Source organism: Pyrus communis, chromosome 16, assembly GCF_041283825.1.
Source record: "Pyrus communis isolate YQ-2024b chromosome 16, ASM4128382v1, whole genome shotgun sequence".
Taxonomy (NCBI): Eukaryota; Viridiplantae; Streptophyta; class Magnoliopsida; order Rosales; family Rosaceae; genus Pyrus; species Pyrus communis.
The window spans coordinates 4,662,557-4,689,464 of record NC_142580.1 but is presented as its reverse complement, the minus strand read 5'-3'; the positions used below and the strand labels follow the sequence as shown (position 1 = coordinate 4,689,464).

The window sequence follows — 26,908 nt, the reverse complement described above, 5'->3', positions numbered from 1 at the left end:
TCAGTGGTATCACCTCAAAGTTTCTTGCTTCCAAAGATACAAGTTCAGCATTGTCATCTTTCTCTCTCTAAACCCATTTCTGCAATTTTTCTCTCTCTAAACCCATTTCTCAAGTTCTTTTTCTTCTTGTTCAAACTTAGAAAGGATGAAGAAATACCCACTGTATTTTGATAACCGCACCTCCTTCGGCCCGCCTATGTTTTCAGTCCAACTGGGATTCTCCGAAAAATTAAGCGACTTGCAGAAGAAGATCCAAGAATCGCACGGGATTCCGTTTGATCAACAGAAAATTCTACAACATCGTCTCCAGGGGGAAACCATGTATCTTGAAGACGATTCCGTCCCATTAATCGACTTGGTATCGATACCGAACTGCTTCCTCTGCGTCACTGGGTAAACGTTTTCTTTCAGTTCTTGATTTTCCGTTCTTTGTTTATCGGAGAAGAAATATGACATTGTAAATAGGAGCAACTTTCTCTAAGTCGATTTTGTTTTTGATTGGCAGTGTAACTCCCATAGCCGCCGCCGGAGGAGGAGAAGAAGAGAAAGATGAGACCTTCGAAAAGGATTGGCCGCGCGAAATCAAAAGTAGCATGCAGATTATGGACAAGTTCGTCATTAACTGGTTCGCCGCCCTTATTCTTGTTTATTTGACGTCGGCTTTATTTTCCTTCCGAATTTCGGATTAGGGCTTCAATTTCTTGAACTTTTCACGGTTATTTAAGTAGTTAAATTGTTAATAAAAAGCCAAACTCTGGGCAACGCCGGCAACCCACCACCGGCGGCTCCGCTAATGTAGCTCTGGGACTCCGGAATCCGCCCGTGAGGTTGTTTCCGCCGAAGAAACCACCCTGAGGGAAACCCCTCTGGGACCGACCCAGATAGGCGATCAGGGTTTATAAACCCAGTGACGTTGCTGTCGGAAAGCGAGAGCCTTTGAAGGCTTCGCAGCCGCAGAAGGCCGCGGCCGATGTGATCGGACAGCCTTGGCGACTCTTCCGGTTGTCGGGTCACATTTGACGCAGGCCCAGCTGCAGGGACTGTCGTCGTCTTCGCTCCATGAGGCGGGCTTGGCTTCCCGACCCAAAAGCCCCTCCTTGACGACGATCACCCAAACAAATGGCCGTCGTTGAAAGTGGGGAAGAGGGAGCCAAGGCTAAGAGAAGCCATATTATATTAAAGTTTCAATGTAATCATTTTTCATTGATTTTCTCTGTGGTCAATTTGTTCATTCAGTTGTTTCCAGTGAGCAGTTAATTGATTTGCTTGTTTGTATTCTGAATTTGACAGTGCCATTCCTCGGGGAGTAAAAACCGAAGAGCTCAGCGTCAATGTGGTTGTCTGTCGGCCAATACTAAGCCTGCAAGCAATACAAGACAATCAGATTGGGCTGAAGGCTCCTCGAGGAGTAAACTTGCCTGCCGTTGTGGTGCGGGTCAACACCTTCCACACTTTGACCCTTCTGAGGATCGAGTTGGATAGATTGAAAGACAGCCTGAAGGCCTTCCCGGTTCCGAAATTCTACTCCCTATTTCATGTTAATACCGACGATAGGTTGAGTCCCTACACGCTCGTCACTGAGCATTCTACCTTCTCTGAACTTGAGATAAGGGACGAGGACGTTGTTCTTGTTTGTGAGCTTCCTTTTGCAGTTCAGAGGAGTGATTGGGTGGTGACAGTGCGCCATCATGAGCACAATGCAAGTGGAGGTGCCGCGGAAGTCTTTGTGGAGATAGAACCTTGGAAGACTCTGGAGAGTTTGAAGAAGATACTGGTAAACCATCCATCAGGGTTCCAGACCCCAGAGCTGCAGAACTACATGTTCCTCCATCGCGGAAAGTTAATGAGGGAAAAAGAGTCTTTTCTCTGGCACGGGGTGTCGTTCGCTGACCACATTTGTGTGGTTCCTGTTGCCATGGGACCAGACCAAGGAGACAAAGAAGATTGATCCAGAGCAAGTGAAAGATGTGTGAAGTACAGTGGCACCGTGGAGTTGTAATACATTTTTTCTGTTCCCTTTTTTTTTCCTTTTTTTTGGGTAAGTAGTAGTAGAAAGCAAGTGAACCACAAAGTCTAGTGTCAGTAGTTGAAGTATGCTCAGTGTTGATACCGCAGTAGGAAGGAAGGCAAGAAAGTGAGTGTAAAAACGGTCTTTCTTTTGCGTTCTGTTGCCGATACAGTCTTTAGGTTTATGTTGTTGTATGAATCTCTGATTCCGGATGTTATCCAGCTTTGCTTTTATGCCAACAGACTTTTGGTAGGGTGGTTGAGGCAAAGAAGACGATACATAAGTGAGAATTTGTTGAATAAAACATTAATTTGTTGAATAAAACATTCTTCTGGCTGTTATTCCAGCTTTGATTAGCCTTTCTTATTTTTGTTTTTGATTGATCCTGTTTTGCGTGTTTGATTTCCTCTGAGTAAAGTTTGAATCTTAACATTGCAGTGAAAATATAGGATATCAAGCTGGAAAACCCATCGCGTACTCTTTGATAATTGCTCATGACATGAGTTAGCTTGGTGCTGAAACAAATTTGAAATTGCTCAATATGAACTCTGGTGTGTATTTAGTTGTCCTCTAGGTGTTTCACGTTTTGCTCCAGTGGAACTTAATTGTTAGCACATTGAGGTTGGTTTTAACAACTCTCTATCTCTCTGTGTGTTGCTTTCAAATTTGCATATTGTTTCCCATGATCCTCCCTTGAGTCTTGAGATATCCTAACATCACTGTTCCAATTTCTTGCAGTCTCTCCGTTCCAAGTACGGAGGCAGTGTTCCATTGCTTCTGATGAACACAACAACGACACATGAAGAAACCGCTAAGGTTTTATACTCGTAGCAGCTTGTGTAATATAGGTCTTGGAGAAATATTCCAATTCAAACTTTGATATTCATCCTTTGAACAGTTTTTCATATCCAACTCATATCTTATTGAATACATGTGTTTGCACCTAAACTGTACCCAATTTTACCCATTTGGGCTATTCGGGCTAAATATGGTATTTGGAGGATCATTGTGCAAGAAGGCTAACTTGAAAAGATATTTAGCTGCAAGTGGGGTGGTTTCACATTATAATACTGCTTTCCCCTTTTGTTTGGATGGTGGAGGTTTGCCAAGAGTTTTGTTTAATAAAAAGAATTGCATGCTTTCTCATTGCAAACGGATTGGAAGGCAACATACAAACATGGAAGCGGACGTTTGGTGAAAGAAGCCAACTTGCTTCTTTTAATTATTAGTTTATTGCAAGTGGTGGAGACATGTGGTGGAAGTACAAGTTGTCATTTTTAATATCATTTCACATACAAGCTGGCAGAAAAGTTTCTTTCGGGCAAGCTCAATGTTCTCAGCAAAGGTCTTTCTCAGATCTCTATATAAAGAAGCAGATGCACAAGGATTATGGACACTCAACCAATCAAACAAACAAACATACAAACTCTACTCTCAAGCCAGATTTGCATCCAAAAGCTGTAATCAGCCCAGTTCCAATTCTTTTAGCAATAGATTCCTTAGAAAAGCTTTCTTTTGTCTAGATTATTAGCTCTGCTACTCACCGGTAGTATCGATCTCCTTTGTAGTTTATGTACAACTCATTTCCAGTCATTTAGTTCACAAGCAATCTACAATACCAGTCATTTACTTTCCTCCTCATTGACATTTCTAGCAACCTTGTCATTTACATGTTGTTACATTTCTCCACATAAGTAAAGTCCTTATCTTTAAGGCAAATAAAGAACCTTGATTTGAGCCACTCCTACTCAATGGCACAATCTCTTAGTTAGAAGTTGAACTCAGGTGCAATCTTAATCATTCAAATCCCGTCTACTAGCGGCATCTAGTAGTGGCACACTCGCAACCCACCAATTCCTTCAAGTAAATTCCCGACATGTCTGTGATGCCCATGGCGAATTTCGGGAGTGAACAACGTGGTTGTTTTTCTTTTCCTTCCCCTTTTTGGATTATTGGAAGCTTGGATTAGGACTTACTTGTGAATGTATATGTTCTAATTTATACAGACCCAAAAACCACAACTCAAGTGTATACCATCCAATACATCTATCATGCCTGCACAATCACAAATTAATTTCCTTTGACAGTAAATATATTGTTGACCAGTTACACTACTTCTGTTCCTTCTGGTCATGGAGCATTGTTCCTTTCCCTTGTGAGAGACATGAATTTGAACCAATGTATAAAAGAGTACCTGCCGAGAGGTGGTATCTGAAAGGTAAACTTGACTAAACTTCTCGAGCTTTCCTTTTCAGGGTAACGAGTATATCCTTGATTAGCATATATAAATTCATTGTGTTCATATTCTGTTAAGTTATCTGTTCGCATTTATTATTTATTAGCATATATAAATTTGTCATTGATTGTTGATGTTTATCCAACACTTGTAACTTGTTCCCATCTGCCTCACTTTTGAGATGGAGGTGAAGCTGCTTGCATTTGAAATATCGAAGTGAGTAGAGTAGTACATGTATACATTTACTCTCTTAGAATAAGTAAGATGAACATCCAGGGAAACCTTTATGCTTCTAGAACAACCCACTCGTGTTCTGTGATATCGGAAAATGACACACTTGCTCATCAAAGCAGAAAATGGTGCACTCACTGCAAGTGAAGATAAGATATTATCTCACTTCACATACCATGTTTGATGCAAGCAATTTTGTTTCTACGAGAGAGAGCTGTGATTCGATGTACACATGCACTCTACTGATATGGACGTTTCAAATACACGCAGCTTAACCTCTTCTCAAAATTGCAAGTCAGCTGGGAACAACTACCTAACTTGGACTCATGCGTGTCAAAGGCAAGTGAATTTTACAGGTTGTAAATTGAAAAACTCATCGATTGGTCATTCTGCGTTGAATAATGTAGGTGTTTGTTTCCTCGTTGGCATTGGCAGTTTAACTGTTGCAAGTGTCTCACCAAATGCTATAAAGGTACGAAGTTGTGCTGAAATCTGTTTCATGCGATGATTTATATGGTAATCTAATTCTAATTCTTCTATTGCATTAGCAATCAGCCCAACGATTTGATTGATTTTCTTGCTTGCCGAATCTAATGGTCAGGATAATTGCACAACATCAATGCATATAGATTCAGAGTGCTCAACTCCCATCATATCATTTAAACCATTTGAGTGATTACAATAGATTTCTTGAACATAATCTTAAGGTTATCTTAAAGTTTACAAGCATATCGGTAGGATGATGCAAGATATGGGCATTGGAATTGGAGCGTGTTGTATACACTTATGCTCATATTGAACGCCCGCTACACAAGTTCTTCATCATTTTATAACTGCCTAGGAGAAAAACTTCGATAGGCTACATTTCAAATGCGTGTGTTTCATGATGAAAATTTTAATTTTTTTTTTATATTAGTATTATGATTATTTTAAACTCAGTTTCTAGTCTATGAGGTAAGAGAGAAATTACAAAATTCAAGCCTACGGGGTAATATATTATGGACTTCCAGCTGTCTGGTTTTCCTTGGAGACAACGAGGTTAAGTTTGAATTTGATGACCATTGTTGCCATCTTTCAACGAGGTTAGTACCAAATCCATTAGGGAAACTCAACCTTACCAAATTTTGTAAGAAAATCAAACATGTTGTCAAGGATTTTAGTCAAGAAAAGACAGCTCATTAAGTTGAGACGTCAAGTAGAATTTACATGTCAATAAGTTTCATCCTCAAATAGAACTTGTATGCAATTAAAACATCATTGTAATGATATTACAGATTAATCATACAATGTTATATAAACAGACTAAAACACATGACAATACATGATAAATTTATGATATTACCATGTGAAAATCTGAATTGCAGTTAAGTTTCTCTCGTCTTAACTTCGAAAGTATTAGTAAAAAGATTTTCTTGAATGCTACGGAATACTGAATACTCAAAAAGTTTTAATAGGACATGAAGTGTGAAGATTGTTGGATCGGTGTTTGTAATAGGACGTACAGAAAGTAAAACCTAGATGCATCATAAGTTGGCGTGCAGATTTACCTGGACGGCACATGAGTCAACTACTTAACTACTTCCCAGATGACATTTAATGGTCCCTCCCCTAACTCGAGGAATGCCCATCACAAGCAAGTAGTTAAACATTGGTCAACTTTGGTTTTGCCATATGAATATGGTACGTCACTCCGTTTGAACTTTCACTTGTTTTCTTTTCTCTTGGATTGTGGAGATATTTCTTTTTTCTTTTTCTTTGGTCGTAGAGATTTCGATACATTAAGTACCCGTGCATAAATCATGTGTCAAAGTCGTAACAGATTGATATCGATTCTTGTTTAAACAGTCATTTATGATGGCATTAGAAAAAAATTGATTTTGTTTTTAGGTTGTACCAGCATTTTGAAAGAATCATCTACTATATGTTTCTTCATAAAGCAATTTTAATAAAAAAAAACTTTTAACGAAAGTGCTTATGAGCATGAATGCAGTCGACAGAAGTATAATGCATTGGTTTTTGCTTTTCTTAACAAAGAAGAAAAAAATATTAGAAGTTGGGGGTTTCAAATTTGAGCTAACATTTTACAAGTTATCTTGAATATGAGTTTCAAATGTTATAACACAAGTTATCAATTACGAATCATAGAATATAAAAAGTATTGTACATCTATATTATAATTCGTAAATTAACGTATAATATTTTTATTGAGGTTGGTACTGACTTATATGAATCGTATGTCTGAATATTATTTTTTCAATTTTGGTGCTTCCATAAATTTCAAATCTTAAAGGGACTAAAAAAGAAGTTAATCCCAAGAGTAAAGTAGCTGGAAACATACAAGGGTTTGAGGCTTTATGCAGCTTCGTGCCGATGGCAGAGCCACCTAAATCCTTGGAGTAACGAGCACTCCAATATTATTTCCAAACAAACATGGACTTTGATTCCCGATTAGGAGAATAAAGTAAACACCAATTAAAGCTCTTTTACTACTTAATTGCATTAATTAGTTGCTTCACCCTCTAAGAATATTGCTAAACAAGTCATATAGTTTGTTTGGTAGAACAATCATTAAATAAACAAATGAGGAATCATGAATTAACAATGGCACACTCTACTAAATCATAGACCATACATGAAGTTACTCAAAGATTCAAAAAAGGAGATATTTTTAGTATGCTTGTAACACAGACTGATACACCACATATCACTATACAAGTGGAGAGACGCTTGAAAATTATCGCCACTTATATAATAACATAGGACATGGATCCTCTCCGGATTCATTGGTCCTAATCCACCAACTCACATCATCCGAACCATTGAAATTTAATTCAACGGATACAAACAGGAGCTTACTTTAAAAGTTATAATAATTTTAGTCTTTTAATCAAATTTCAATGACCAGGATGATGTGACTTGATTGATGAACACCAATGGATTTGAAGAGGATCCATGTCCAATAACATAGATCAAGTTACTCAAAGATTCAAAAAAATTGAGAGATTTTTCAATGTGTCAGGAACACAGAATGATACACCATATGTCGTTATATAAATGAAGAGACAATTGAAAATTAAAACTTATCTCCACTTATAATAACATGTTGTGTATCATTCTATATTCCGAACACGTTAAAATAAATTTCCATTTGAAGGACGTGCAATGCATCCCAATTGCAATTCCAATGTCAATCCCTACCACCAATGGCAAAGGTGGTGTGGACGTTTGGGTGTCGCTATCGGGGACATGCACGAACGTTTCCTCATGGAATTTAGTGTTCGTGTCGACGTTTGTATTCATCAATTCATTATTTGCTGCTTATTATTGGTTTACCGCCTTCACACCTGCAACGTGGGGCCTTGCCAGGTCACCTACACGCAACAACATATATGGCAGTACACGAGTCCTACTTCCAACATTTTGTATTTGTATTCGGTATTGTATAAAATTTATTTAAAAAAATATAATGTAATTTTCAAGATTAGTTTAAAGTTTTAGTATAATTATTCTTTCTTTTGTATAAAATGAGAAATTACAACAACAACAATAAAAAAAACCCTCAGCATAATACAAATATTTCTAACAACAAGCATCAACAACAAAATTCGCCGATATAGAAATATAAATGTATAAAATATTTTTCTTGCTGTCATTGTTATTATATTTATGATACATAAGTTTATTCAGCTAAATTTTTATGGTAGGCGATGTGACAAGCTTACATATCAATCAAAATTTGTGTTTTTGTACAATAAATTACAAAATTTCCAATAATCTTTCTTCCCCGTACTGAAATTACCTTTATACCTTGCGTACGTACAAAATACAAAGAACAAAATCTTACAAGTGAGCATAATATTATACAATTACAAACATAAAGCAATGAAAGCATGGATTTTATTTTAATTTATATTTTACTTGCGGAGTATCAAGAGAAAATCTTTTTTTCTTTTTTAAGAAAAAAAAATCAAATCAATTTTGGTAGGTGAGGAATGAGTGGACAAAACAAAAGGAAAGCGTCGAGATATTAAGATGGGAAGGGGAAACCCATCTTAACTATCCACCATCACCAAAAAGTGGTTCTTCTTTCTGTTTCTTTCTCTTTTTATTTAGTTCTCTCTCTCTCTCTCTCTCTCTCTCTCTCTCTCTCTCTCTCTCTCTTTCTTTCTTTTTGTAGTTAAGAAATAATAATAATATTATTATTATTAATTAAAATAAAAGGATTTTCTGATTTTTTTTTCCCTAATCATTTCAGTAGAAATGGTAAATATAGGCTAGCCGACCTTATTGTAATTGTCAAAGGACTGTAGCACAGCTTTATCATCTATGAGACGACGACGTTTTTTGGACTCACTATTAGAATGGAAAGAATAAGAAACCAGATGGAATGGAACAACGAATACTGCTTTGGTCCTTACCGTCAAAAGTCATTTCTCTTTAGAGTTAGATATTTATATTTGGGTAATGCCGGAGGTTAACTTTATAGATGAAATTTTAGAAATTAAAAGATTTAGAAGTTGATAATTTGTTTATTACTTAAACGTTGATAATCATGTTCATTCATATTGACGACACATCGTTTAGCTTACAAATTTTGTCTTTAAATTAATCTTCCTAGACATTTTATAATGAATGCATTATTGAGTGACGTGACCGGAAGCCACGTAAAGTTAGGGGATCAAAATAAATAATCTTATACTTTTACGTGAGATGCACTGTCAAATGACATGACAAGAAAGATATCTAATTAGATTTTTGTAACGAACTTTTGATTCAAAAATATAAGAAAGATAGACTATATATTATATAATGCTTTAGTCATAATTAAATATTAAACTCGTTATTTACTAAAGAAGAATAAAACAAAAATCAAACAATTGCACAATGGCGTAAATTTGAATAAAAAAAAAAAAAAACTTTTCCAACTACACCGTGAAAATTTTCGGAACAACGTAAGCCACACGCCAGCGTCGAAACCGACACAGAGAGAGAGAGTGAAAACCCACACGTTCCCGGGTCAAGTAAAACCACATGACGCCACGTGTCAAATCATTTGGATGCGTACTCCCCGTCCCCGACCCCACCACCCACTGGCCGCTATAAACTTAATAGAGATGCCTTACGCTGCCACAACGACTGCCGTCTCTCGCTCCCTCCCTCCCTCCTTTTTCCTTCCTTTTATTTGACTCTGCCTGCCATTAAAGCTTCCGCTTCGAGCATTTGCTTCCAACAGACAAAAACCAACAAAAAACCGACGACCAACAAACAAACGCTACCTCCTTCCAGCTCTCTTTCTCTCTCTCTCTCTCTCTCTCTCTCTCTCTCTTGTTTCTCTCTCTCTCTCTAATTATGCTATGGTGAATTGGCGACGGTTGTTTTGTTGATATCTGAGCGCGAGAGAGAGGGAGGGAGGGGGTTATGGGGGCGTGCGTGTCAAAGCCGGAGGGGTGCGTCGGAGGGAGATTGAGCTCGTCGAAGAGGAAGAGAACCCGGAAGAGGAGGAGAGACGGGCGGGCTAAACAGACTCCGGTTCTGGCCGGTCGGTTGTCGGAAGGATCGCCGGACAAGTTTAATCGGTCCACCCCGCCTGATCGCTCCACCTTCAACAACCGCACCTTCCAAGGTCCATTTTTTCATCTCTCCCTCTCTCCCTCTCTAGAATCCTCTGTTTTAGAAGTTGTAAAATGGTGAAATTTTGGAGCTTCTTGTTCGGAATTGAGTTATTTTTCTGGAATTTATAATTCTCGGTTTTTCTTTTTTTGTTCATGGTAAACTTTGAGCTTTCTTGTGAGTAGTTATCTTGATAATTAAAAGAACGTGATTGATTAAGATAATAATTAAGAACATCATAATTAAGATTGGGCAATTGACCAGAGAAAAAGCTGTAATTTAATTTGAGAAGCACCAAATGCTTAATTTATGCTATGATTTTGTTTCTGGAAGGGTTCAGTTTTTTAAGTAAATCCGTCTCGGAGCTAGTTCGTATTTGATATGAAGCAAGAAGATATTGCTACTGAAAGATTATGTTGTCTTGGTCTTTTAATGCAAATGGCATTCCGGAACAGAATTTTATCCGACAGATTATTCAGGATTTCGGTGGCATTTTCTTTTTCTTGGAACATTCTAATTCTTAAATTGCGTTTTACTGTAATTTTTTCTATGGCAATGGTTCCTGATTGTTGTTAAAAATGTCATCGCATCCGCAGAAAGTACTGAAGACGCATGGTTTGATCCGGTTGCAAGATTTGAGTCTGACTGCGACGAAGATTTCCATAGTGTTCAGGATGGTAAAGTTTCACAGATGTCTAATTTCAGTCATATTGTATTCATTTTCATGTCTTTTTTCTGATTAATTAGATGCTTTTAGGTTTGAATTACTGAAACTCTTGATATTTGCAGAGGTGTTATCTGTGAATGGATTTGAACGCGTATCCGTATCAAGCAATTTGTCATTGAGAGATGCCAATTGCGGAGAGTATAATATTATTGACCTGCATGCCTCATCGACTGATCAGATGCATAAGAGAGGGGATTCTGCAAACAACTCTGTCAGTGTGGTTTCTCAAAAGAGCATTAATCATGTCATGAGTGGTAATGACGTTGATGGACATTCGACAGCTGAAGCAAACCAACCTGTGTTCCTCGATGAAATCTCCTCTTCTGTGGATGAATCTTCTACCAAGGAGGAAGGAATATTGGACAATTGTGGGATTCTTCCAAGCAATTGTCTGCCTTGTCTTGCTTCAACTGTTCCCTCGGTTGAAAAGAGAAGGTCACTGATTTCTAGCCCGCCAAGTGCAAGGAAAAAGGCTGCCATAAAACTTCCCTTCAAATGGAAAGAAGGACATCCTAACGCAAGTTTATGTAAGAACCAGAACAATGTTTTGATGTGCCAATATGTTACATGCAAATGGTAGACACACATATTATCCTCTTCTTTTTTATCGTGTTATCATGAGTATGCATTTTCTTTAGTCTTTAGACGCAGTATTGGCATTCGTCAAAGCAGGTATGTTCAGTTTAGCATAAAGATGTCATAACATTTTGTTGTAAGTCTTAGTGTTCGTACATTGTAAGCATCTTGACTCTTTCTTTAGTCTAGCGTAAAGATATCAATATGTAATTCCTTTAACTAATCCTTTTTTTTGGGCATATTTCCAGTGTCCTCAAAGATGCTTCTGCAAAGACCAATAGCAGGTTCTCAAGTTCCTTTCTGCCCTATGGAAAAGAAAATGTTTGATTCTTGGTCACATATTGAGCCAAATTCTTTCAAAGTTCGGGGACCGAATTATTTTAAGTAAGATTCCCGGAGGAAAGTAGTCAATTAGTTTAAGCACTAGTACATGTACATATGTACATTCATATAGGGATAGGACATATTCATAAATAAATTCACACTTTCTGATATTCTTTATTGCAGGGACAGAAAGAAGGAACATGCTCCCAGCTATGCTGCATATTATCCATTTGGTCTCGACGTATTTTTATCTCAGCGAAAGATAGATCATATAGCTCGGTTTGTCGAACTGCCTGTTGTTAATTCTTCTGGAGATCTTCCCGCTATTCTTGTTGTAAATGTACAGGTAAGTTTCATCTCCCTCTGCTTCTCTCCCTGCCTCTCTCCTTTTCTATTTCTCCTGTAATGCACAGTTGTCCATCTTTTCTAATACTCCGTTATTCTTGTGCGGAGTATGCCCTTAGTTGTAGACTTCCAAAACTATCCAGCTCGGATTCAGAAAATAAGTTGAATCGAAATACTTTCTAAATAGCCAATAAGCTGTAACAGTTGAGGAGTTATACCCTTCCACCTGTGACAATAATTTTCCAGGCTAGGTTCTAACTTTAAGGCTCTCCCACTCTACCCACCATCCACCGTTTAAACAAAGGTCGGGGCCAGACAAATGCATCTTGCTTGTTTTAAATTTGTAGCTCAAATTGAGTTCAAGATGGGTAGTTAGTTTAGATACCTTCTCGTTAGTTAATGAGATTCAAATGGCATTGCTTTCTAGATATGTGTAAATATATTCAGATTTTGTAATACTGTCCTTTTCGTTAATTCTACAGGTACCGTTGTATCCAGCTGCAATTTTTCAGGGAGAGACAGATGGAGAAGGGATGAATTTTGTTTTGTACTTTAAGGTTAATGATATGTACTCTAAAGAGCTGCCTCCTAATTTTCAAGAAAACATCAGAGTAAGATGGGGCCATTTTGAAGATTCTGTTGTAATCCCATTTCGTACTGAACTTTATTCGTAAATATCATATCATCATCAGTTATGATGCTGGGGAGAATCGTAGCATAGCTTAATAATTTACTAATCCATGTCCATGCCTTTTTTCAAACCAGAGGTTAATTGGCGATGAAGTAGAAAAGGTCAGAGGTTTTCCTGTGGACACAATTGTTTCCTTTCGAGAAAGGTTGAAAATATTGGGACGTGTTGCTAATGTGGAAGATCTTCACTTGAGTGCACCGGAGCGGAAACTTATGCAGGCTTACAATGAAAAGCCCGTTCTTTCACGTCCTCAACATGAATTTTACATGGTGAGTGTGTTTGGATTACTTTAATTTCTTACTTGAGTCTTCAATTCGCATTCGATTTATATGGCTTCTTAACTTTCTTTTCTTGCTAACCGTAATGGATTTCAGGGAGAAAACTACCTCGAGATTGATTTGGATATGCACAGATTTAGTTATATCTCTAGGAAAGGGTTTGAAGCGTTCCTAGATAGACTAAAGCACTGCATATTGGATGTCGGGCTCACGATTCAGGTGATTTTCCCAGTAGCAAGTTTTAAACTTCTATGATTAATCCCCTATTCTGTTCTTTTGCTGGCCTTTTGAAGTTATTCATCTATATCTTACATATGCATTTCCAAACAGGGAAACAAACCCGAAGAGTTGCCGGAGCAGATCTTATGTTGTATACGATTGAACGGAATTGATTACATGAACTACCACCAACTAGGGTTGACCCAAGATCCCCTTTAACCCCCCTGTAAGTGATGGGATAATGTAAATCTTATATTTATTCATTAATGCAGCTCAAATTCAAGAAGAAATTCTGTCATCTTTTGTGTAGTTTTATATTCTAAAGAACTGAGGGAACAAGCATCCTTCAGTTTTCAAACTACTTAAGATCAGATGCTTAATATTTAACGTACCGTAAGCCCGAGCATGTACGAAAGAAATATAAATTTATATAAATCAGAGATTTAGAACTCTATTCCAAAAGTTATTTGGCTACATAGATAGGAGGCCTTCAACTAGGCTTTGCAGGGAGCCAGAGGCTTTCCGCATAAGCCATTATTGCCGGAGTAAGAGCTTTTCGGAAAGTCACTGAGCAGTTTACCCTCTGGGATTTTCCCCTCCAGAAGATTGTCTGATAAGTTCAACGTTTTTAGCGCTCTCAACTTCAAAAACCCGTATGGAATTTTCCCGAAAAAGCGGTTTTGCTGCAACTCGAGAGTCTCTAGCATGCTTAGATTTCCCAAGGCCTCTGGCAAGTTGGAAGCTAACTTGTTTGCGTGGAGATCAAGCAAAATCAACCTTTGCAAGTTTGCGATTGAGTCGGGGATCTTTGAAATAAGTGAATTATTGGACAGGTTTAATGAGTAGAGCGCCTGAGCAAACTTTCCATCTCCAATCCATGCCGGAATGCTTCCGGTGAGATTGTTGGCTGATAAGTCTAGTTCTTGTATGAGAGTCGGAATCGTGCGTAAGAGCTCTGGAATTTGGCCCTGAATTCCGCAACTTGCCAAGGAAATTCGAGAAACAGGCAACTCTGCAAACCATTTTGGAACGGAGGAGAATCTCAAATGGTTGAATGACAGATCGAGCGAGTTAAGATTTTTGAGGGAAGACATCTCAGAAGGCAGTGATCCTTGAATCATATTGTGAGAGATGTTGAAGTATGCAAGATGTGAGAGTTGACCAATGGATTTTGGAATTTCTCCTTCAAGCTTGTTATTTGATAAGAAAGCAACTTCGAGCGAAACCAGATCTCCGAAGTTGGGTGGTATTTTTCCGATGAGTCGATTATTCTGCAGCCTTAAGAGCCTGAGAGAAGTCATTTTCGCAGAGCTTGACGGGAACGGAATTGGCCCCTTAAGAAAATTAGTGTCCAACCAAATTACTTGAATGGCTGAAAGATTAGCCATTGAAGGTGGAAGCTTACCGGACAAAAGATTGTTTGAAAGATCAAGGTCTTGCAAGACTTGCAACTGACCAATTCTCCGTGGGATGTGACCAGTTAGAGAATTGCTATTAAGATCCAAATGCACCAAATTTGTCAAACTTGCAAGTGAATCTGGCATACAACCCGAAAGGCGATTCGAGTACAATTGTAGCGAACTCAGATTCTTAAGGCTCCCAATGCTTGATGGGATTGCCCCAGAAAATTTGTTCCCAGGCAGAAAAAGTTCTTCTAGATTTGAAAGCTTACCAATGGATTCTGGTATTGGTCCAGTGAGGCTGTTTTGGTAGAGGTAGAGCTTTCGGAGCTTTGGAAGGCGAAAGCCTATGAGTTTTGGGATCTTCCCGGAAAGGCCAGAGTAACCACCAAGATGCAGAACTTCAAGGAATGATATGAAAGTTATTTTGGAAGAGAGAGAACCTTCCATCCAGGCATCGAAAGGAGCATCATCTTTTGTCATGAAGCCTGGTAGGTTGATCTCTGTCACTCTGCCGGTCCTATTGTCGCAGGTAATGCCATCCCACGCGCAGCAATCACTGCCAACCCATGTCGCTAGGCGGTCGGAAGTGTCAACGTGGATTCCGGCCTTGAAACTGGTTAGGCCTTTGAGGTCATCGGGGTTGCATGCTCTGTTGGGACTCGTGTTTCCCTCTCCAACTGTTGAGAGGGTGATGAGTAGTACAACCCCCCATAGAAACTTGGTCATCTTTGCTTAATTAATTGGGGATTTGGAGAATATTTGCTCTGAGTTTAACTTATATTTTAGGGCTTAATATATACAGGCATGGTCGGATTAAACTTGTCTCGTACTTGAAGAGTAAATCTTTGCAACTATTTGTTCGACGCGTTAAAATGCCTTAATTATGCACTTACTTTGATTTGAAATCCAATGGTTGAAATGCCTTAATTATGCACTTACTTTGATTGGTCATGTATTCTCGTATTATTGTTAGTTGCGAAGTCAGAAATTCTACCAATGCCTTAATTATTGTGCTCTTACATTGATTTGAAATCCAATGGTTGAAATGCCTTAATTATGCACTTACTTTGATTGGTCACGTATTCTCGTATTATTGGTAGTAGCAAAGTTAGAAATTCTACCAATGGGGAGTCAACCTTAAATATCAATAAATTTAAAAGTGAAAAATAAAAAATAAAAAATAAAAAATCATGAAAGCTTGTATAATAACACAAAATCATAGTTTGAAAACTCATTGAAGACAATTTAATTTAAATGTATTATGTATATTAACTTCTAAATTTCTAAAATTGGAAAGTATTTGTAAACTTGTTTTACGCATGAAGAGTAAATCTTTTGTATTATTTGTGCGATGTGTTAACAAATTTCAATTTAAAAGTAGATTTTGCATATTGCTTGTAATCGTAGAATCTTGTATATTCAGTATGATAAACGAAAATCTTATATGTATTTTGTAAATTATTTAATGTAAGACTAGAGCAAGGAAGCACGATGAGTTACTTGTCTGATAATTATACTGCAACGTTTTCTGTTTTGTTTCTAACATAGGTAGCTTTTTTCCTTCCTCGATAATTTTTTCATGTGGTTTACCCAGGACGAAGTTTTTTCAGGACCACACTCTTGTCCATGCTCTCTGATTAGTTCCTTAATGACCAAGGAAAGTGTTTGCACGTGATGGTATTTACCAAAAACACAATCCTCCATGTGATGGTCTTGTCTATTGTTTAAACAAGTCAAGGGAAATTAATGAATCAGAGTATTTTGCTTCTAATTAATCATAAAAAAAATTGTAGAATTTTCCTTTTTCTAGTAAACTAAAGAGTGGCTTTGCATTCCGATTCATATACCCATCTACATATGTTTTATTTCCTAATTTAAGTTTGAAATTATTAAACTACATATGTTTTATTTCCTAATTTAAGTTTGAAATTATTAAACATACCAATCTAAATGTGCTTCTACTTTAATACCAATGTACATGTGCTTCTACATATGTTTTTGTTTGGGCCCAAAATACTATTGTTGGGCCGAGCAACAGGATGTGCTCGGCCCAAGGTAATGACAAATACTATGGGCCGAATAATAAATCACGGGCCAGCTGGCAGGGTCGGCCAAATCCTATCCTAAGTAGTCCGGATGAATAGAAAAGGTCGAGGAAGTCCTGGTGCGACCAAGATTCTCGACCGGCAAGGAATGGAGTCTCGAAAAGAAGGAAAATTCAGAATCCCAGTGGGAGTAGGTTTGTTCGAGTTAGAGTCGAAATGGGGCAAGGACTCCCAATCCAAATCAGAATTGGTTTCAAGGAATGGGTGCTATAAATACAAGAAATCATGTAACAGAAAACCCCCTTCAAATCAGCATACAATTGCCCTGCGCAAAACTTCTCAAACACCTTGAGATTTTTCCTTTTCTTTTCCTGCCGACACACCTTCAGTTTGGATAAACAGCACTGTGGAAGTACCCGGCGAGCATCTTCAGTTTGGATAAACAGCACTGCTGCCGCAGAATCAGCCGACCAAGAAGCACCTTCAGTTTGGATAAACAGCACTGCGTCGAGGTCGACCGGTTATCTATCTGAGTCTCGGCCGAGAAGGGTTTTCGAACCTTTGTTGGCAGAGGTCACCTTACTAGCCTTCTCGGCATAGTCAGGTGTTACGAATTGCATTACTCGGCGTACTGGACGCCGAGTGGTTTTATGATTGGATACTCGCAAGTAAGTTTCAGGGTTCGGCATTCCGACGGCCGAACTACGTTTACCATCAAGACATACATCACGTTTGAGTACCTGTGCCCATATAGTTTGGTCTCGATTCGACGTGCTTATACTCTTACGAATATAATCACAATGACCGAATCGGGCTCCGACGATTTGTGAACTCCGCAGAATTAGTAGCCTTGTCTTCAGGCTGTAGAACCCAGAGACCGAGAGTGTTCCTTCCTCGGTCGCAATCGCAAGACAGAAGTCAACAACGCGCTCAACGTGACATCAACAAATTTTACTCCTCGGCCCATCTCGGCCGACGAGTTGGCACGCCCCGCATCCGACCGAAGGACGTAGTTAGCTTACTAGTTACTCGGCCTGCGCGCCACGTAGGTTTTGTAATTTTTTGAGTCAACAGTTTTATTTCTTAATTTATGTTTGAAATTATTAAACATACCAATCTACATGTGCTTCATTAACTTCAATACGTACAAGATGTAACATGAATGAGAAGCACATGTGGGTTTAGCCAGTTGTTTATGATAGTACCTTTGGCCCCGAACTTACTGATCAGCAGTTCCATATATATCATCGTCCAACACATTTTAGCCAGTTATTTATGATAGTATCTCCAGCCCTGAACTTACACACTAGTTCCCTGTCAACATCTTTGTAGCTATTTGAGCTACTTTGGCAAACCAGTCGTCCTCCGGCCAAACACTGCCCAAAATAAATAGTTTTATCAAAGGGTTACACTTACACTGAGCAATGCTAATAGTTTTATCAAGGGGTTACACTTACGTTAAGTGCTAATATTCCCCGATAAATTGATCACGGAAAAAACAAAAATAGCTATCAAGCGAGTTTTACAATGGTGCCATTTGATTCTGAGTGCCTAAAGAGATTCGCATGTGTTACCGGTTGTTTATAATTATGTATCTATCTTTCTCGTCACAAATTAAATTGTTTTTTAATTTTTTTTTTCATCAGATGTGATTATGAAAATTAGAGAGAGAGAGAGAGAGAGAGAGAGAGAGAGAGAGAGAGAGAGAGAGAGAGAGATTGGGGACCTTATCACTCATGGCGTGGCATTTGGTGGTGACGTAGACATCGTGGTCGAACTGGGATGTTTTGAAGGCCTTGGGGCGATCTTTGAGCGGAAGATTGCCTTCGAGTTCCCACTAGTCTCCGATGCTCGACGAAAACGATCCGTGTGAAAGATGTGAAATCGTCGTCGAGTCCATTGTTAATTAATTGGTTTTTACCTTTTAATTAATCTGTAAGCAAAATCAATGCGGTGATTTCATGATTTTGGTCAGAGATATAGAGCTTGCAGCGAGAGGAGGGAGACACAGGCGGGAAAACGATATGCCCATCCTTTGCAACCATTTTACAAACACCTAGGACTCGCTCGCTTTATTTTATTTGGATTTGTCGTAACCATCCGTTGGCCTAAAGAATGGAATCTATCATAGCCGTTGGATCTTCACCTATATCGTGTTTTGTTTCTAAAATTGTTCGTAATATTAGAATTCTATCTGTTTGTAACTGTTTTTATAATGATTAATTAAAAGTGTTGCTAAGAACATTTGACAGAAAAATTTAAGTATTTATAAAAGCAATTTGAGGTGTTTTTGTTTCAACGTGTTCTTTTATACAAAATATATAGAGAGTGGGAAGGAATTTTTTTCAATAAAAATTACAGTGTGCTTCTAACCGAAGTTTTTTTAATTAGCAAAAACAATTACGAGCAGAAATATTTTCTGCATAAGCATTTATGAAATTCCAATGCATGAAATAACCCCACAATTTGACTTTCATAACAAAAAATATAATCCAAATAAGAATAACTGGTAAACTTTTTGTTCTTATCAAACATCAATTTCATTTGAAATTTGATTATTCCCAAATAAACAATAGGAAAATATAAATACATATTTTCTTCTTGGTAAACATTCTATTTTCCCGTGCCATTTATTTCTACATAAACATTTAACCAGGCTAGAAAAAGTATACTCAAATAAGCTAGTAAATCAAAGTTTTAAATACATCTGAAAAATAATTCCCAAATATAAAGCTAGCATCCCATGACTTTATTGGGCTTGAGCAACGGCTTCTCAGTCGTCACCGTCCCATCATTTCCGGCAAGAGCCCGGTACTTATCCTTCCTGGTGAACCCGGTGCATTCATACGAAAGGCTGGCCGCTATAACCCTCTGTATATAATTCGCCACATCATGGCTCGACTTCCCGCCCCCATACGTCAGCTCAGCCGGCAGCTTGTTCAAAAACGTCACCTCATACGCGGGGGTCGGGTTCATGAAGAAGTAGAAGGGGTCCATCCCTTTCCACCCACGTGCGGTGGTCCCGTGAAACATGCTCATCTTGTTCACCATCGCCACCGGGACCAGTTCGTCCGTCAGCTCAGCGAAAAGCGCGGAGAATCTCAAGAGGAAGGGTTCTCGACACGTGGTGCCTTCCGGGCAGATTGCCAGGTCACCCTCTTCTAGAAGCTTCTTGATCATGGCGGCGTCGAGGGCCCGGTCGCGGTTGAGGCGGACGGTCTTGATTGGGGAGATGAACTCGGAGAGGCGCGAGACGGAGTAGGTGACGGCGGGGATGGGGCGGCCGAGGGCAGTGGAGAGGAAGATGGGGTCGAGGAGGGTGCGGTGGGAGCAGATGAAGAGGACGCCGGTGTGGCTGGTGGATTTTTTGGGGGCAGGTGGTGGGGTGCCCTTGACGGTGACACGGACGCCGAGGGCCCAGAAGGCGTAATAGACGAGCGGCATGGGGAGGAGTGCCCCGGCGGCCATACGGAGGCAGGCGAGGAAGAAGCCGATGGGGAGCCAGAGGAGAGTGAGGAGCGCCATGAAAGGTGTTGGCTTTTGAACAAGGCGGCCGTCGTGGAAGATTATGGGCTTTGGTAGCTTGTCGTTTGTTACTGCTTCCACTTTTGGTTTGGTTGGCACCATGTAACCCTCCTGCAACAATTTTTCACATTTACATGTTTCAAGTAAATTTAGTTAATGACAAGAATAATGTTAGGAATGCTAAATTTGTAGATAAAGTTTTGAAAATTAAAGGACATAGAAATTGATGATTAATTTATTAATTACACATCGATAAACGTGCTTATTCTTATTAGTGGCACATCATTTAGTTTGCAAATTTAGTCTCAAAATTTGATTTCCCTAGCATTACCCTAATGACATTAATTAAAATAAAACAAAAAGTAATTGTAAAAATGTCTTATGGCATGTAATATTTACCCTTATTACATTTTTCATAACATATTCATAGTGACACTTCTTGTATTTTGGTGCCTTATACAGACTTCGGACACAAGAATTCCTCTAAATTGAATGGATTAAGGATTAAAATTAAACAAAATAATACTAAAAACGAATAGCAAGAAAATTGTCGAACCTTGCACAGTTTCATGAAAGGAATGTCAGTGTGCCTATCACCAAGCCCAATCTCTGGCAGGACATCTCCAAAAGCCTTCTTAAGAGCATCTGCCTTGTTCTTTCCCACAAGCACACCAGGTGGGGAAACAAACCCTGTAGCCTTACCCTTATAAGTGGCCACTTCCGTTCCCAAAACGGTGTCGAATCCAAGAAAATCCTTAAAAAAGGGCTCCACCATGATCCTCGGATTTGCAGTAAGAATACATCTCTTTTCGCATGCAGAGATCACGCGCCAAGACTCCGGGTGCAAATCGCTCGAGTAAAACTTAGGCAGCACGGCTCTGGCCACGGACTCGATCTCCGAAACCCTAACCCCGGCAAACGTTGCAAAGATGAGAACTTGGATTCCGGCTGATTCCGAGACAAAGTAGTAGAGGAGTCCGGCTAGTGGTGTAACCAAGAGCAAGAACAGGAGCCTTAGTATCCCACCAACCTCAAAAGCAATGAAAGCAAAGTAGGGGAAAGAGCTCCGGCCTCTAAGCAAAGTCCCGTCCATATCGGCGACCACCGTGTGCTTTTCCCGTCCATCCGATGTGCATTGATCAACCGTCGGGAAGGTCGTCGTAGTCATATTGTAACAACTTTTGTTGTTGTTACAAAGTAAGTTAGAGATAGCAAATATTGGAACACTAAAACCTTGATGATATAATAGTGGAAAAATAATTTGAACTCGGATTTAACGTCCAGATATTTTTTTGAAATAGAAGTTGTGCATGCTAGGTATATATAGAGAAACATAAAATTTAATGCCAGGGTGTGTGACAAATATGGATTAGGGTCTAATCAATTGATTAGAACAATGAGGAAAAGGTGGCATTGATGAGAGGCAACTTAGTAATGTATGGAAGATCCAAGGGTCGGAGACCCTTGTTTTTGGAGTAGCAGCAATTGCGTGCGCGGCAATTTGCTGCTGTCGTTATTTGTTTCCAACGCCATTTGTCTATTTGTGTGTAGTTGAGCATTTTACAGATGCATATACGTATCTGGTATAAAAGCTAAGTGCGACTTTCCTTACCAGATAACTGCTAACGTATATAATTAATTAATTTTTGCTTACTCAACATGTATTATTCATGGAATACAGTGGGATGGCTTGGAGCATATTCAATGGAGACGTCAAATTCAAAACATCAAATTAAAATTTGATAGTTAATATGGTAATTTGACATATTGTCCATATTTTTCTTCCACCCGGTATGCCAAATTTTATTGTTTCATTTATGTGTTTTTAAACAAAAATAATAAAAGTTGAGTTGTTGTTGGTTTAAAATAATAAAATAATACTTAAATATGTTACCATTTAAGGTATGGCAAGTGGAATGCTTTTGGAAATAACAGAAATCAAATTTGAATGCAGCTTCAAATTTAACATCTCTTTGTCTATGTCATCTTAGCCTTGATTTCCATGTCATCTTTGCATTACAGGAAAATGAATTATTAGGGGCAGATTAAAAGAATCGCATCTGTTAATGAGCTTTTAGAGGCATAAATATTAATTGCCCCTATTAGTAGTATTAGGTGCGTTTAAAATAGCATCCAATATTAAAGAGGGATTGGGTGGGAAGATTGCTGCCAAAAAAATTCACCAAAAATTTCCAGTTTGTTGCAATCATATTTAGAATAGGAATGTAATTGTGTAAATACTAGTAGATATGAGAATGTATCTTATATTCCTATTCGGAGTTGATTACCTATTAAATGTTGTAATCGTAAAGGAAAAGGTTTTTACCTATCCTACTACTATAAATAAAGGCACAATGGGATGATACAAACACATCTCACAATTAAATCACTCTCTCCTCTCTCTAATTGCCACCGGCCCTCTTTCTCAAAACCCTAAGATCGTTCAATCAAATAGGCTTACAACACGTTATCAGCACGCTCTTGCCAGAAGTTGAGGAATTGACAGATCGTAGGAGTCAAGCCATTCGTAGTTCACCATTTGTGTACTTTATGGCTACATCTAACCTCTTCGTTAGACTGCCTACGAACCCTCAACAGGAATCAAGTCATTCGTAGTTCACCATTTGTTAAACTCTAAACTTTTCGTAAAATACTTCTAGCAGAAAACATAAAGTACCATACTACACATCAACCATAAGCCAAATAACAATTGTGATCTTGCCATGCACACAGGTATGTCATTCACACACATATGCTTTCCAACACTATTCCACAATCATATCAATCAATAATATATACAATGCACCAAACTGCAGGGCTAGAGCAACACAGTTAGGTCAAAGCCTACATCTCTGAAGAATGAGATTTCGGACCACTCAACGAAATCCAACAACATCAAGTTCCAGACCACTCAATGAAACCAAAATACCAAGCGGGATTCCAGACCACTCAACGAAATCGCGGAGTATAAGGAATTCCGGACCTCTCAACGGGTCAGGGGTCCGATTTTGGTGGTTGTCTCTCCCTCATTTCTCTTCCTTACTCTTTTTCTGATTGGTTGACATCCTACCCCCTCATCCCGATTGGCAGCACCCCACCATCTTTTCTTTCCTCTTCTTTTCATCCCACCCATACACATGGCACCACAGATCATTACTCCAGCAAATTTGGAGCCTTTTAGATTTATGGTCAAATGACCATTTTGCCCTCAATTTTGTTCATTTATAACTATTTTGTTATAACTCCAAATTACATTTCGTTCGCGCTCACGCGTCCGTATCGACGAGTACTATCCAAATATGTAAAGAAATCTGGAAAAATACATAAGGATCAAATATGACCTCATAGAATTCCGTTTCATCCACGGGGTAATTTCATCCTTTTACTTGTCGAAAAAAATTATACGTCACAAATTCAAACGCGTCAAAACTAAGAATACGAAATACATAATTTTAAATAATGAAATCCAGGGACGGGATTTCACAGTCTTCTTCCACACTCACGACATAAGTCTTCTTCACAACAACAATCTCCCTCTGAGTGTCAATCTCCTTCTTCACAACAGTCATTCTCTCAGTGCCAATCACCTTCCCAACATACTTCATCATCTCGTCAGAATATACTTTATCAATATTTTCCTCTGTATCCATATCCACGATCAACACAATTTTATCGCCCCCAGCCATACTAGCCATCGTTGTTCCATCCCATGCCTCACCAATCACCATCCTGGAGAGTTTACTGGAATGTTTAATGACACAGACTTTTTGCAACAAGTCATGTCTCCACATGAGAAGGTTCCTACAAATCACAATTGATGCTTTTGGTTTTGTACTATTTTGTGGTACTTGGAATATGTTTTTATTAACTTGTTGGGACAAATTTGATACTTTTATATTGTATTATGTACGCTTTATTGAAACATTTGCGTTATGTATTATGAGACAAGTTTTATACCTTTATTTTATGTACAACATGTAATGTTAAAATTTCAATAATAATGCATTTAGCTTTAATAATATGAATTTAAATTTGGTTATTAAAATTATGAATGTAAATTTGGTAATTAAAATCAATTATAAATAATATTGATGTTTTTTTTAATTTATATTTTATTTGGAGCGAATAAATCTACACCAAATGTAAAAAATCAAATATAATTAAATGATATATTTAAATGTAAATAATAAAGGAGGGGCATTATTAATCGTCCCTAATTCTATAAATATCCGCACCTAATATGTTTTCCACGCCAGATTAGCTTACGTGCAGAAAATGTATTAGGGGCGTATATAAGTACTTATTTGCCCTTATTTACTAATAGCCATGCCACTTTTAGGTGCAAATCTAATATCCGTCACTCCTCACTATTAGGTGCAAAAAACCTCATTATTTGCCCCTATTTTAAACTAATAGATGCAAATGTTTTGGCCTTTACTTTTTCTTAGTTTTGTAGTGTTGACATCTCGGTTAGAGTAAATGATACATCATTTGTTACCGATATGTATCTATGTGGTATTTTTATATCTCTTTTGGAGATGATCTTAATCGTCTAGGACGAATTCTAGGTTTGTATTTCACATGATATGTTCTGGATTCGATTCTTGATACTCATGAATCACATGATGGTAACTAGAAGAAGACTGAAATATCTCTGTGAGGTTGTCCGACCCTGAAAGGAGGCCTACAAAGGTGAAGCCACCGTTGGCTCTTTTTATTTTAACCAAAAAAAAAAACATGTGGTAATCATGTAGTACGCGTGACTTAAATCCAAAAAGAAAACTTACTCGATTGTGACTCTCATCGATTCATCCTTGTATGAATTTTAAGCCACGGGAACGAATTCAACCTAATTAATTAGTTGCATGATGCTGAAAAGTTTCTATTTGACAAAGTACCACCTATAAATTGATATTTTGAAAACTGCAAAGTAGCGTTGTAAGTATGTTGTGAACTGTAATAGAGCACGTAGGTTGTGGAACCAACATAAAAAACGTATTATAATGTAATGGATTGTAACATTATGCGATATTGTAATGATTAATAAAAAGACAAGAGACTTCTCTCTTCTTTCTATTTATGAGGGAGTTGCATGGTCTATAGTGGACCTGTGTTACACCAAAATTAACATCGAACCAATTATTATTTAACGATTTCGTTTGGTTCTGTTTCAACCAAGGCCTATAAGCTATATCGAAGGTTATACATTCGTCATTCCTACTTGATATTCCAAAGAAATTCACTTAAAATTTACAGAGTTGTATGCTTGATAGAATCTTATGCAAGTGGCGCACACTGAGGAGTAAGACGCACCTGAATGGTCTCAAAAGTTCATTTTGAACAAAAAGAAACATTTGTATCAAGTTCGACTTGTTTCCTCTTAAAAACTAAATAATCAAGTTACATTACAAAACTTTACTGAGATTAAATTTGCTAAATCATTTTTATAACGGTATTTGAGAATTTTTCTTGCCACATACTCACCTGTTTGATTTTATTGTTTTTATTTGTTATAGAGAAAAAAAAATTGTCATGGATAAAAGAAACAATAAAATTTCTCCTTCTACAATTAGAAAAAGACATGCAATTGGACGTATGGCTGACTTTTTATTTTATTACGGCGATAATAAACTTAGAATTTCTTATAATACTACAAAAATAAGCGGTGTGACATATCATTTTTTTTATTTCTCACATATTCTTTTAATTTTTAACTATCAGATCGAATAAATTGAAAAATAACAAATGATAGAAATTACTAAAAAAATGTGTGAGAAGTAAAAAACACACGTCACAAAAATAATAATCAAATTGTCTTCAACAATTGCTTATGCTTTATCTGCATGACCTGAATTCTCCTTGAAGTAAAAACCATATTCATGGCGCGAGTAAAATATCTATTATGAAATGGCTTCTCATTTGTAAATATACTAGCATTTTTGTATTCCAAATTTGCCAGCAGATAGCTAGAGCTTTACTTAAACTACTCATTGTACTCTTATCATTGTGTGGTAAGCCACACAGCCATTCACTCGCGTGAGGTTACTGTCAATATTTAAAAATAAAGCATCATTTGAGCAGTTCCATACCTGTTTTGCATACGAGTAATGGAGGAAAAGGTGATCCTGATCCTCCTCATGATTATTACACAACAGACATTTGTTATCCAAGGTTGTTATAAACTTGCTAAGCCTATTTCTAGTTTGTAATTTCTCCTTCACAAGGCTCCAGGTGAACAACTTAATTTTGGAGAAACAACTTGCTTCCAGATTTTACTCAGAAACCTTTGCTTTGAAGAGGAATCCAAATCCTCGATTTGAAGCCACGTTGCTGATTACGTGTTTTGATTTTCTGCTAACCTCCTTTTAATCATTTTTTTGTTGTTATTATACGAAGGGGAACAAATCTCAAAAAGAGAATAAAAAGGTGACCAAGTGGTCCACAGGTGAAGAATCCGAGGGTGTATGAAGTTCTATGAACTACCCCATAGTTTTCATTACAAAATTTGAATTTGAGAAATATTAAGACCATCTTTAATTTTTAGATTAAAATTTAAATTTTTAACACAAAAAATTTATAGTTTAATTCAGAAATAATTTTTTTTACTTCAATTATTTTGAGTTAAATTTTTAGTTCATAATTATTAAGGAAATAATTTAGGATAATATTTTTTTGAAGTAACTTTTTTTT

At 37.8% G+C, this 26,908-nt stretch overlaps 4 protein-coding genes across 4 annotated transcripts; 2 read left to right on the top strand and 2 right to left on the bottom strand.

The window, feature by feature from the left end:
- Positions 1–26: 26 nt before the first annotated feature.
- On the top strand, positions 27–2,370 carry LOC148689850 (uncharacterized). The gene is made up of 3 exons (XM_088688332.1): positions 27–393; positions 506–625; positions 1,291–2,370. Exons 1-3 carry the CDS (start codon positions 146–148, stop codon positions 1,946–1,948), a joined length of 1,026 nt encoding a protein of 341 aa, XP_088544458.1. The 5' UTR covers positions 27–145; the 3' UTR covers positions 1,949–2,370.
- A 7,234-nt stretch (positions 2,371–9,604) lies between these two features.
- Positions 9,605–13,535, top strand: LOC137731665 (uncharacterized). The gene is made up of 9 exons (XM_068470845.2): positions 9,605–10,098; positions 10,682–10,762; positions 10,875–11,339; positions 11,637–11,772; positions 11,896–12,058; positions 12,540–12,668; positions 12,823–13,017; positions 13,123–13,245; positions 13,357–13,535. The coding sequence occupies exons 1-9, from the start codon at positions 9,894–9,896 to the stop codon at positions 13,462–13,464; spliced, it is 1,605 nt and encodes a 534-aa protein (XP_068326946.2). The 5' UTR covers positions 9,605–9,893; the 3' UTR covers positions 13,465–13,535.
- On the bottom strand, positions 13,485–15,830 carry LOC137731375 (uncharacterized). Its single transcript, XM_068470484.2, has one exon. It carries the CDS (start codon positions 15,372–15,374, stop codon positions 13,740–13,742), a length of 1,635 nt encoding a protein of 544 aa, XP_068326585.2. The 5' UTR covers positions 15,375–15,830; the 3' UTR covers positions 13,485–13,739.
- A 3,378-nt stretch (positions 15,831–19,208) lies between these two features.
- LOC137732233 (glycerol-3-phosphate acyltransferase RAM2) lies at positions 19,209–21,691 on the bottom strand. The gene is made up of 2 exons (XM_068471536.2): positions 20,775–21,691; positions 19,209–20,329 (listed from the first exon to the last, which is right to left on the bottom strand). The coding sequence occupies exons 1-2, from the start codon at positions 21,384–21,386 to the stop codon at positions 19,427–19,429; spliced, it is 1,515 nt and encodes a 504-aa protein (XP_068327637.2). The 5' UTR covers positions 21,387–21,691; the 3' UTR covers positions 19,209–19,426.
- Positions 21,692–26,908: the final 5,217 nt, after the last annotated feature.